This window comes from Anopheles ziemanni, chromosome 2 (assembly GCF_943734765.1).
Source record: "Anopheles ziemanni chromosome 2, idAnoZiCoDA_A2_x.2, whole genome shotgun sequence".
Lineage (NCBI taxonomy): Eukaryota > Metazoa > Arthropoda > Insecta > Diptera > Culicidae > Anopheles > Anopheles ziemanni.
Genome location: NC_080705.1, coordinates 88,101,804 through 88,113,266, shown reverse-complemented (window position 1 = coordinate 88,113,266; position 11,463 = coordinate 88,101,804). Strand labels below are relative to the sequence as shown.

Below are 11,463 nucleotides of genomic sequence, written 5' to 3'. Positions count from 1 at the left end.
CGCGGTTATCGGATATGATAAAAGAGATAAAACTTTGTCATCATGAGTAGAATGCGCTTAAGCTAAATTTCATCCCGCTGTACTAATTAAAAGTGATCTTCAAAATCTTTTTCAACCGATCGATTTTCATTTCATAGTAAAAGATTTAATTTTATCGCGTGCTCGTTAAAATATTGTTTTATTTGGAGGGCAATTCTTTCACATTTGAAGTTTCAGCTTAACTCAGTCTACATTCCATTCGTAGGTATGAAACGTTTTATAAATATTTTTAGAGAAATTGAAGACATTTTTAACTTCATTAAAATCCTTCGTGAAAGGTTTACTTAACAAACTTAACTCAACATTTCCCTTTTAGAACAAATTAAATTGTAATAAATTGATTTTGGCTGAAAATCTGACTCTTAAAATATTCACATCACTACAAAAACCGTTCTGTTGACCTTTCAGTGATTTCTTGATGGAATCAATTATATTAGCAATTAAATTTAGGCAATTAATTTAACTTCGTTATCAATTGTGCTCGAGCAAGTGCACTTCGGTCGTTTCGTTTCTTCGCTCAAGTATGTTCAATAATTGAAACCATAATGACTTTTTAAACCATTCCTGCCCCTGGTTGCTCGCATGAGTTGAACAAGTTTGTCGGAAATAAACGGACCGAGGAAAAGTGGGGCCGCTTGAGCCGGGCGAGGGGGCGCGTGTTTGATTCGATTTTAACTTGAGTCGAGTTTTCTGAGAACCGTTTGTTAACTTTCCCCTCCGTTCCCAAAAGTAGGGAGGGATCCGGGAGCAAAGCCACACTGACTTAACGCCTTCGGACGACTGCAATCTGTTCCGCCGTTATTTTGCCAGAAGCGGGAAAAGATTAATTGATGAGCTGATACTTGACGAGCCGGGCCTGAGATCAGAAGTGGCGCAGAAGACGAGATCGCTCGAGATAGTCGCGGACGGATGGATAGATGGATGGATGAGGTTAGGACGAGCTCGAACCTCGAAGGGCTCTTATTGACAGATTGATAAATGACTCCAAGAACCCGCTGTATTGGTCTGAATGTGCGAGCTTCGCTTTTCCTTTCCTCGTTTAGGCGGAAAATGCTGCAAAATGCTTGAAACACGATTCCACAAGCGGACGGCCAAATTGTTTCGAATTTCGCCCGAGAGCTGCTCCACGGTGGCCAAAGGATGCAGCCAAACAGTATTTAATTTATCATTGCTCGAGTGGAAATAAGTGAACAAGTTTATTCGTCAAGCGGACAGTGATAAATCCTCGCCCAAGCGTTTCATTTCCGGGGGTAAAGTAATGGCGGACTTAAGCGTCCGTCTGAAAACAAAAAAAGAAATTAGCTTTAAGCTCACCAATCAGTGAGCAGACAAACTAGGGATGTTCACCACTGTCACACCCTTTCTTTTGGGGTGGTTATGATAAATCGAGTCTTTAAAAAAGTGTCCTCTTAAATAGCGCATAACGAGCATCATCCGTTCTGCATGCTTACCCTCCTCGACTCGGTCGTACGTGGCTCAAACATGCTGCGCTGAAAGTCGAGCCGTGTCATACATTTCATATCCTTCCTTAGTACCAGTGTTTATGAAGTGGAACAGAGAGACAAGAAAAAATATTAACACCATTCAACACCATCATGCTTTCCGGGACGACGTAAGAACGCCGGACAATTGTCGCAGAGAAAACTTTCTTAGCCGCTTCAAGGGTTGCAAGGGCTTGAGGATGGCGCATGCTGTCCCACTTTGTGTGTTTATGCTTTATTTTCAACCCATAATTGTCCTTAAGAGAGTTAGGAGAGCCAGAGTGAAAGGTGAAAGCGGGAAAGTGCAGTGCCAGTTTTCCAGCATCGCACAGGACACTCGCCGAAGGTGGCCCACAGCTGGCGTCTGGTTATTTTTCATTGGGTTGTCGGAAACAGATCCCGGAACGCTTCCGTTCGGGCGGGCGGTCCGGCGCAGGGTGGATGAGATGTACTTTCTAATGGCATTGCTGTAACATATGTTTCGTACAGGGACCGGAATGGTTTCGAGGATGTTGGGCGAAAAAATCTTGAGAGAATAAAATGTGTTTCTCCGAGGGTAAAAAGAAGCGAACACAGCACGAACCAATGATGAGCAGATGTAAGTTGGACCGGAAGAAAAACGAGAGCGGTAAATAAAATAAAAGTAAGGTTGTAAATAAAAACCCAGGAACAATATAACGGGTTCAGATAGTACACCACCCCTTGGGCCGGGTGAAGTACCATTTGTTGGTGAGTTAGCTCTTGCGTTTGTTGAAGTCAAAGTTACTTTCGTGTTAAAGTTAAAAAGAGGTATTTTTTTAACTCCCCACAGCATGTGTCTCACATGACTTTGATAGAAAAATGTATATTGAAGTTTATCAGCGTTGCTTCAAACAGTTATTTGTTGTAAGATTTAAATTCTTCATTGGTTAGAACCATTCATTGAACGTTAAATAATACTTTCGATCTGTTAGTATCGCACGCATGGTTCACTCATAAAACTTCCCTCCCCAAATAACTTTTAACAAGATGCCGCAGAAACTTGTCTAATAACAAGTTCCTTCAAAGTTGACCTTTTCGGCATCGCAAAAAACCAAACGCCTATTGCCAGTTGACGGTAAGAGGGGGGTGGCAGATTATACAATCGAACGGAATTAAGAATGTTATGAATATTCAAATCAGCTGATTTGAATTCTAGAACCAAATAACCGGCCGACCAGCTCCGGGGGGTGGTCAGGGAGCTGGTAGGGAAAATTGGAAATTGTCCAATAACTTTGGATCAATAGGGCAGGAAAATTCACAACCGATACGCCTTCGGTGATTTTCCCGGGACCGGGCCAGACGAAGTGCTATATGTGCTGTTTAATAATAGGTTCATAAATATAGTCATTTCGAAACGGGAATTTTCTGCCTTGTCGCTGCGAAAGTTTTATGAACATTTTTCTGTTTCCGTTCATGTCGTTCGTATCGGACATCACGTTTTGCGATGGAGTACGAGCGGCATCATTAAAACGCAGTTTGTATCGTTATAAAAAGCACGTGCAAGCGAAGGGAGGGACGCGATTTAAGAAGAGGAATGTGAAAAGCCCACATGTTGAACAGTAATTACAAGCTATCATTAACTCTAAATTTCACAATCTTTTTGTTTCTTTCTGCTGCTCGAAGTTCGAAGAAAATTTCATGCCTAACACGTGCCTTTTCTGAGGAAAATGTTAGAACATGTGGACTTTTAAGTAATGTAAGGCTGATGAAACATGTACATTCCCCGGAAATTGCTTCTGCTCTGACCTCCCACCTCCCACTTTTCAGAGGAGGAGAAAAAGATAAGTTTTTCTAACGATGCTTTCTCTAACGAACTCCGCTGACAACTTCCGATAACTGTTGCCGATTGATATCGAATTTGTTGTGCGTTGTGACATGAAAAAGAGAGGAAAGTTCCCTGAAGTTAGTGAGTGAATAGCTAAGTGAAGAAAAAAGAAAAACAATTGAAAGGGCAGTAGAAACTAGATCCAGAGTTGTGAGGACTGAACGTTTTCCTCAGAAACATCATACATATCTGAAGAGGTAGAGTAACAACTGTTGACTTCACTAACGATGTGAATTTAAGCATAAGTTTTTAACGATCGATAGAGTGGATATTCTTACAACGACACGATGCAAGAGGGACACACATCCCAAGCTGAATCCTAGCTCGCCGAATCATGCAAACTAGTATCATTAGTTCATCATAGTTCAAAGGGAACTGTCATAAGTCATTTGTTTTAAAAACCAAAGAGCATTACGCTTTGCTCCAATGTAGAGTTAGTTTAGAAAGTTTCATAAAGAGGTTTAACTTTGAGCTATCGAATTATGGAAATAAGTTCCAAAATATGTTCTAGTACAGGTTTGAAAACATATTTAAAGTTTCAACATTTTGGATTCTGAGCTTATAAACAACAAACAAATAGCAAAATTTATTAAAAAAAAGACCGATTTAACATGAACTGCACAAGAAAATGTTTATTTTTCGCTCGTCTTTTGACCTGTTAATAACAATGAAGCATCGATGAAGTCTGTTTTCAACTGGCTTCGGAATAAATCTCCACCGATTTGCATCCATAAATCGCACGCACCACCCATTCGACTGTTTTCCGAGCCCCGTTTGCTGGCGGCGAATTGAAATCGATTTTCCACTGCGGTTTTCCGAAACTTTTCGAACGCGCGCTGTGAGTTGCATTTCCATACGGAAATGTGCAATCGGTACCGCGAAAGCTACAACTATTAGTGGTTTGGAAAAGCCGCTCAACAAGCTGCCGGACGTATCCGACGGTGGTCGCAATGGTTTGAGGTCCGGCGCGGTGCACCCGGGATGGATTTTCCGAAGAGGTCGCTAATAATTGCACTGCTTGCGCAGTTGTGCAGTCGCAGTTGTGTGAGTGAGTCGATGTTTGTGTCGATGCTGGTCAGGACGCTTTCGGCTCCAACCCGCTCGGAGGTCGATCGAGTATTTGCGAATAATCCGCACCGTTGATTGGCAATTTAAAGTTTCGAGTGCTGCCAGAGACCGTTGCCGAAAAGTCATCCCGACTGTTGGGAAAGCTCGCCCGAGTTGTGAGTGGTTTTCCGTTCAGCACATAACGCAAATGATTTTTGATGTAGTACACGAGAGTCGTTTGAGGGCATTTATTTGCTACATGCACTTGAGGCAATTATTTTACCGTTGAGTGACGCAAACTGAATTGAATGTTCAATACAACCAAACGGTTTTCATTGGTAAATAATTAAAGAACAAAAAATACTATGTACCAATAAACATGATTACGCATTGCCTTCCATTAGCGTTTAAGTAAATATATAACTTTCCTACGCTCCATCCAAGCACTCGTTTAATTGAAAGAAATTCCTTAATTTACATCATTCCATAAACTGGAGCCCATTTTTCAGTTCCACAAAGCAAAGAGCAGCACCAACAGCGGTGTGTTGATTTATTAGGCGAGAAACAAGTCATAATTAATGCACACGGAAAGTTTACCCTAGAAGGGGTATATGGAAGGGAATGAAGATGTTTCGGAATGCGAAAACTTTTGAGTATGAAAATTCAAGGGCAAAGCGTCCAGTGATGGTAGTGCAAATTAAGAGTTACCAGTTACCTTTCAGCACAGGAGTGAAGATAAATTTGAAGCATTAATAACAACAGCTTCTTCGTGTGGCAAAGAAAACGGGTTAAAAACGCCACGAAACGAAAGGTAGTTTAGAGTCGGAAACTTTTGAGACATGCATGCTTCTGTGTGAAAGCGTTAGTTCTTCTCGAGTGTGGTTGTTTTTTTTTACCAACAATTTCAAGTTGAACGATGGCCAAACAATTTCAACTTGTTGATCTAATCTAGCAAATCAATGCATGATCATTTAAGAAATTTTGTTCAAATTAAGAATACAACATCATCAATTACAAACACTTTTCAACAAACCAAATTGCAGCATAACCAAAAGAAAATAGATATTTATATTTGGTGCTTGATATAATATGGTTATATCATCAACGGATACATTCAACTTTGCGCCATAAATAAATCATCAAAATCAACTAATACACTCTTCGTACATGGTATAACTTCATAATTCAATAAATAGCAATAATGATACTTACTAGCGTCACTAGAAGGCATGATTTGTCATGTAAATGTAATTAGGTAATTTTTGTATCGGTTGTACTAATCTCCTGTCCTGAAGCTAACGCAAATAACAAAGGCTGGCGTAAACCGCGTGATTATTGACTTTCGATTTAGTGCCCCCAGATGGCAATTGCATAATTATACATCAAAATAATCATATCTCTGGACCAACTAGTAAAGCTGGTAATGGGAAAAAAGCCTGCAATTAAAGTGTTCAGTCACTGGGCCCGTTGGAATACATTGCAAAACAAAAAAAAAACAGCTTCCAGCGAGGATGTTAAACAAATCCAACACACAGCTGATTTAGAGAATGTCCAGCAATGCAATGCGATTCATTATCCCCGATAAAACAGAGTCACATTTTATTGTGATCATCCGATTGTGGTACGCGTACGGATTCCGTTGGTGGCGGAAAATCTATTAGTGGCGCTGGTTTCGAGAATCCAGCGTTTAAATTGGATAGTGGCTTTTGATTCAATTGCGTTTCAATTAGGACCCCATTCTGTGCGGATGATGGGGCTTTGTGTTGTGTTGAACGATTCAGTTCAGTTCAGTTCAGATTCAGAAACGGTTGTACACACAACATTGATTCCATCAGGAGCCATTTTAATCCACAGCCGTCTGCATGATAGCGTATAATCACTCACTTCAAACCTTGCACCGTTCACGTGATAAATTGTTCATGCAGACATATTAGGCATGGTAATCCAGTAATGAATAATACATCCACAGTTTAAACATCATTCCCACAAGCTCTACAGCCCCTTCGGCTCTTTCCTAGCCAGACGGACAAGCTTAAGCGTAACTTTCTCGTCATAAAACTACTTCCGTGTGCGGGAAGGGTAGTATTTTTAATTAAACTTTGCCAAATTGATAAAAATTAATCCAGTAAATTCGTGCCGTTCCCTTTCAATCTCTTTCTTCCTCTTTGCTTTGTTTTCCAACTCGATCTCTACTCTCTCCCCGATGCAATCGGTTGATTTTTGTTATTTTTGGTTGTCCCGTCCTTCCAAACCCCGTGAAACACCACGTAGCAGTTTCGGGTCTCGGTTTGTAGAAAGTTTTCTCATTAAACTCGAATTATCGAATGGTCAAATGGTGGATGAGGCCGGTGCTGGTGGGCTAAACTATCGTGCACTGAACGAATCACCCCTGAACCGTAAACGCGGAGTAACCAGCAGTTCCTTGTTACGGACACTCGAGGACGAGTTTCCCAGGTTTCCCGTTCAAGTGACGAAGCAATGCTTTAAAACTTTGTCAAGAGGAGAAATTGCAGTTTGTGGGGATTTTTGGAGAACAAATAAGTTCACCTGGCTAGTTTGGAAAAATGTTCTTGAATTCTGTTTTGAAAAGCGTCATGCTGGATTATTTGTTCCAAATACACGACCTTAAAACAGTATTTTACAAAACAACACGTTTATGTTATCTTTCTTTTTTGCTGGTAATTTAACGATGGTAATTTGAAAATAGTTCATTTTTCTTTACGTGAATTCAATCGCGAATTGAATTGAGGAAATAAGAACCCACTCTATTTACCACATTCTCTTATCACCGATTTATTTGAGACAAACGTTCAAACAAGCAAATAAAAGTCCCACTCGCACCTTTATCAACTACTACAATTTGCTTTCAATTGAGAAGAAAAAACCATAGCGAGATTATTGGAATGAAAGTAAATGGAAGAAATAAAATGGGATGGCTGATGCATCGCTACGATGCTGATAATTGGCTGTAATCATACAAGAAGCTTGACCGTATTTGCGGTCCTTTTTTTCCATCGTCTGCCTTCGATTGCATCGCGGGGATTTACCGACTGAACTCGGCATCGTTGGCGATTGCGAAGGAAGATTAAATAACTTATGCTCAGTAGGCAACGCGCGCTGGAGTCGAACGCAACTGTGTTCAAACGATTCTTTAGTTTAGTGGAATTTTAATAACCAAATAGAATCTAACATCATGAGTGTGACGGGAAGGTTACTTGTTCTGTTTGCGCTCTGTTCCGTGTGCTATGGAAATTTGTCCGGCTTCGGCTACGAGCTGCTGTCCGCCCGGTTGAACTCGATGGAGGCGATCGAGTCGGATCTGCTCACCTTCACGAACGATACCGTGCGTCAGCTCTCCAAGATGGTCGATCTGCTCATGAAGCTCCAGGTGAATCCGTCCGGTACGGGGGCTCGCATAGCCGGAAGTAGTGCTGCTCTGGTGCCGCTCGCAGCTTCTTGTCACGATATTCCATCGCGCTCGTCTGGGATCTACCAGATCGATCCGGAGCACCCGTTCCGGGAGCCGATGACGGTTCTCTGTGACCAGCAGTACGAAGGAGGCGGTTGGACCGTGATCCAGCGGCGCATCGACGGCTCGGTGGACTTCTTCCGGGACTGGCAGGAGTACAAGCGAGGTTTCGGGACACTGCACGGCGAGTTCTGGCTCGGATTGGAGCACATCTACCGCTTGACGAACGTCGCGCCGCATGAGCTGGTCGTGCTGCTGGAGGATTTCGATGGAGCTAAGGCCCAGGCCCGATATAACCGGTTCCGCATAGGTGCGGAAAGCCTTAACTATGCGCTGCTGGAGTTGGGAACGTGTGTTTCTTGCAGCGCCGGCGATGCAATGCGCATCCATCTGAACGAGAGCTTTTCGACGTTCGATCGCGACAAGAGCAAGGCAGCGTTCAACTGCGGCGCGGTGTTCAAAGGTGCCTGGTGGTTCTACAAGTGTCATCGCAGGTAAGAGTCGAATGCGATGAAAACGGTGTGGCACCCTCTCATCCTTTAATTAAACGTTTCTTGCAGCCATCTGAACGGGGTTTACTTAAAGGGCAAATTGACCGAGGCCCAGGACTCGCAGGGAATCATGTGGATGGACTTCCGAGGGGACAAGTACTCGCTAAAGTCTTCCAAAATGATGATTCGACCGCTCAGGACCAACAAATGATAACAAAGGACTCACCATTGGTCAAAATGGTTGTCTTGTGTTTAAATATATTTTTCATAGGGCTCACAGCGCCATTCGTCGTTTGAAAAATAAACCAACCTTCCCCACGCAGTCGCCGTTGTCTGGTAGGATTTCTGCGCCGTAGTCGTCATATTTCCGTTTTCCTCGGAAAATCAATGGAACGCTGTGATAGGGGAAAATGTTTGAGTGTACAACGGGGAGATTCTACGAACCTTCATGAGTGTTGTACCATTTTATTTCCTATTGAAAAATACAAAACATCGTTTCGTTTAGATCTTTTAGGATCAATGTTTAAAGGATTTAAGGCAAAAAGCATAATCAATCGTTAACGAGAACTGGTAAAATTTTTTTCAAAATAAAAACACTATATTTTACAGTAGTAAGTTCTTGCATTTGTTTTAGAACTAATACGCTTTAGGCAGTGGCGGATTTAACAGTGCGCGCAAGGGGTCCCCAACCTACATGGGCCAAGTTCGTAATATTTATACTTTAACAAATATTCTACAGAATTCATAAATTTTCTTTAACGATCGATAAATAATAAATTGGAACCGGTCAATAATGAATAGTTTTACTGCATCTTACAAAAATTAATGCTAAAAACCATAACGAAATAATGAAAGGAAGGTGCGGTGTATAATTAGCGTCGAAGAGTAACAGAAGAAAAATGGTTTATAGATTATCAATTGGAAACAAACATGTAATTGCAAGATTGCAAAACAACAAGATTGTATATCAAGCATAGGATTAAAAATTGCGTTGAAAATGTTAAACAGTTTCAATGAAGGCAATCAGTTTTTGACGTATCCTTTTAGATGTTGTCATACATTTGAAAAAGCTGAATACCATTTCAAATAAAAATCGTTAATCCTTGTAAAACGAGGTATGTGTTTAACTAATATTTTATACGGGTTTTAATGAGAAAAGTAAAATTATACAATTTTCCTACTTTAACTGTTGAATAAGAATGGTAGACAAAATTGATAAAAACAAAATTTCGAGAAGTCAGCTAGTAAACTTCTTGATTGTAGGGCAAAAGTAATGTTTAACTCTGATTTTGTTTAGAAACATATGAACAAAACGAAAATTTATCGTTTTTTAGGGTATTGCGTTAGGGCCCCGTTCTTTTTACCGCTTAGGGCCCCGATAGATGTAAATTCGCCACTGGCTTTAGGAAATTTTTGCAATGTTGTATGTTTACAATGAAAAATTAAACTGATAAAGCCGTAATGACGATGCCGTTACTATTTCAAATACTTTATTTGATCGTAGTGTAATTAAGGTCGCTTTGAATTACAATGCGCATAAAGCGTACATTTTGCGGCACATTCCCCTATCATGGTGAAGAATGGTGATCCCGTTTGGGCTACCTTTGGGTTGAAGGAAGCTTCACCCCCATGGACGAAAGGAGATTAACCCCAGGGCGGTGGACTGTTGGCAACGGGTTGCCATATGTTCCGGTGCCGGTGGTGGGAGAGGGCGAAGGCCGTGTCGCATTTCATTTTTATTCCAACTTTTTCATCACACTCATCTGCGGTGAAATACTTCATCACGAATGAGGTCACACAAAAAGGCATAATCCCTTTGAAATGGAAAATCTGCTACGCTCAGCGTCGGCCGAGGTCGACCCTGGGTCCACCATTGTGTCGCTGTGCCGACGCAGAGTTAGTTTACTTTCCAAGGATTTCCGCCGTTTTCCACTACGCCGGAGAGTGGGGGAGCTGGGGCCAAGCAGACGAAGAAAAGGAAGTGCTCCGTTGTTGTGGTGTAATGATGTAGAGTCACTTGAAGGTGGAAACCATAACAATGGCCGCCAACAATGGCAACCACAATAGAGCGTGGAATCTTGTATGGGTGCCCGCCCGCTGCGTCTTTGTGGTGGTTGGCTGGTGGGAGGAAAAAGCTAAACATCTTGCCCAGGCGGAAAACCATTAAAACATTATTGCATCGCAGTCTTGTGTTTGCATCCTCGTTCTAAATACTTCTAGAGAGGGTAAGTAAAGACCTAACAGTTGTTTTAACTGTCATTACCTTAAAATAACGCCGTTGACATCTGTTTCTGAAGCAGAAACATTTTAACTTAAATGTTTTATATTATTGTTACATTCTTTCCTTTTGTACCATTAATTGAATCTTAGTGTTTTAGCATTTTCATTAAAAAGAACAACAAACATATTCCTTAACAATCTTTTTGTGTTTTTGTTCATTTTCTTTATTTTTTGGCAAGAATATGGATATACCAATGTGTTATGTTAAAAACCTTTTGAGTAGAAAAAAGCGATCCAAACTAGCAGCAGGGAGCAAAGACACGGGGTTGTTCGTAGTACAGCTGACAATATTAATGCTTCTGATGGAGTGTTATTAAACTTGGGTTCATTTCTTTTGTTTAACCACGCCACAGTTAAAAGGACGGCCATAAAATGGGTGATAACGAAATTAAATGCACATCGTTCGCTCCGGTTGGTCCTTTCTCTGCAGACAAGAATTTTTTACCCCTCGCACTATCACCCGCTTGATTAAGCGAATATTACCACGGCTACCCCGCTGCTTCGGGGTGGGTTTTTCCAGCCAATTTCCCGTCCCAGTTTCGAGCAAGAACTTCTCGCTGTGGGAGAAAAAAGTACCCAGGAACGATGTGCAGCACTTTGTTTTACACCTCATTGTGCTTGCCTTTACTTCCGTTTGGCCGATGACGAAGCGCCAACTTTAAAGTAAACACGAACGTAGTGGAACACCTCCGGACGCAGATGAACCGCCGGCTTGGTGGGATGAGGTTCCTCTTTTCTTTTTTTACTACCGACAGGTTTTATTGCACTGCATGCACGTGGCCATCCGGTTGGAATTTATTTCATACTTTG

General features: G+C 41.6%; 1 protein-coding gene across 1 annotated transcript; it reads left to right on the top strand.

Moving 5' to 3' along the window:
* The first annotated feature begins 7,606 nt into the window (after positions 1-7,606).
* LOC131294677 (microfibril-associated glycoprotein 4-like) lies at positions 7,607-8,584 on the top strand. Its single transcript, XM_058322721.1, has 2 exons — positions 7,607-8,376; positions 8,443-8,584. The coding sequence occupies exons 1-2, from the start codon at positions 7,607-7,609 to the stop codon at positions 8,582-8,584; spliced, it is 912 nt and encodes a 303-aa protein (XP_058178704.1).
* The last annotated feature ends 2,879 nt before the right edge of the window (positions 8,585-11,463 follow it).

Coding starts and splice junctions, on each gene's coding strand:
- LOC131294677 (XM_058322721.1), top strand. CDS start 7,607: ATGAGTGTGACGGGAAGGTTACTTGTTCTGTTTGCGCTCTGTTCCGTG. Junction 8,377..8,442: donor TTCTACAAGTGTCATCGCAG/GTAAGAGTCGAA, acceptor CGTTTCTTGCAG/CCATCTGAACGGGGTTTACT.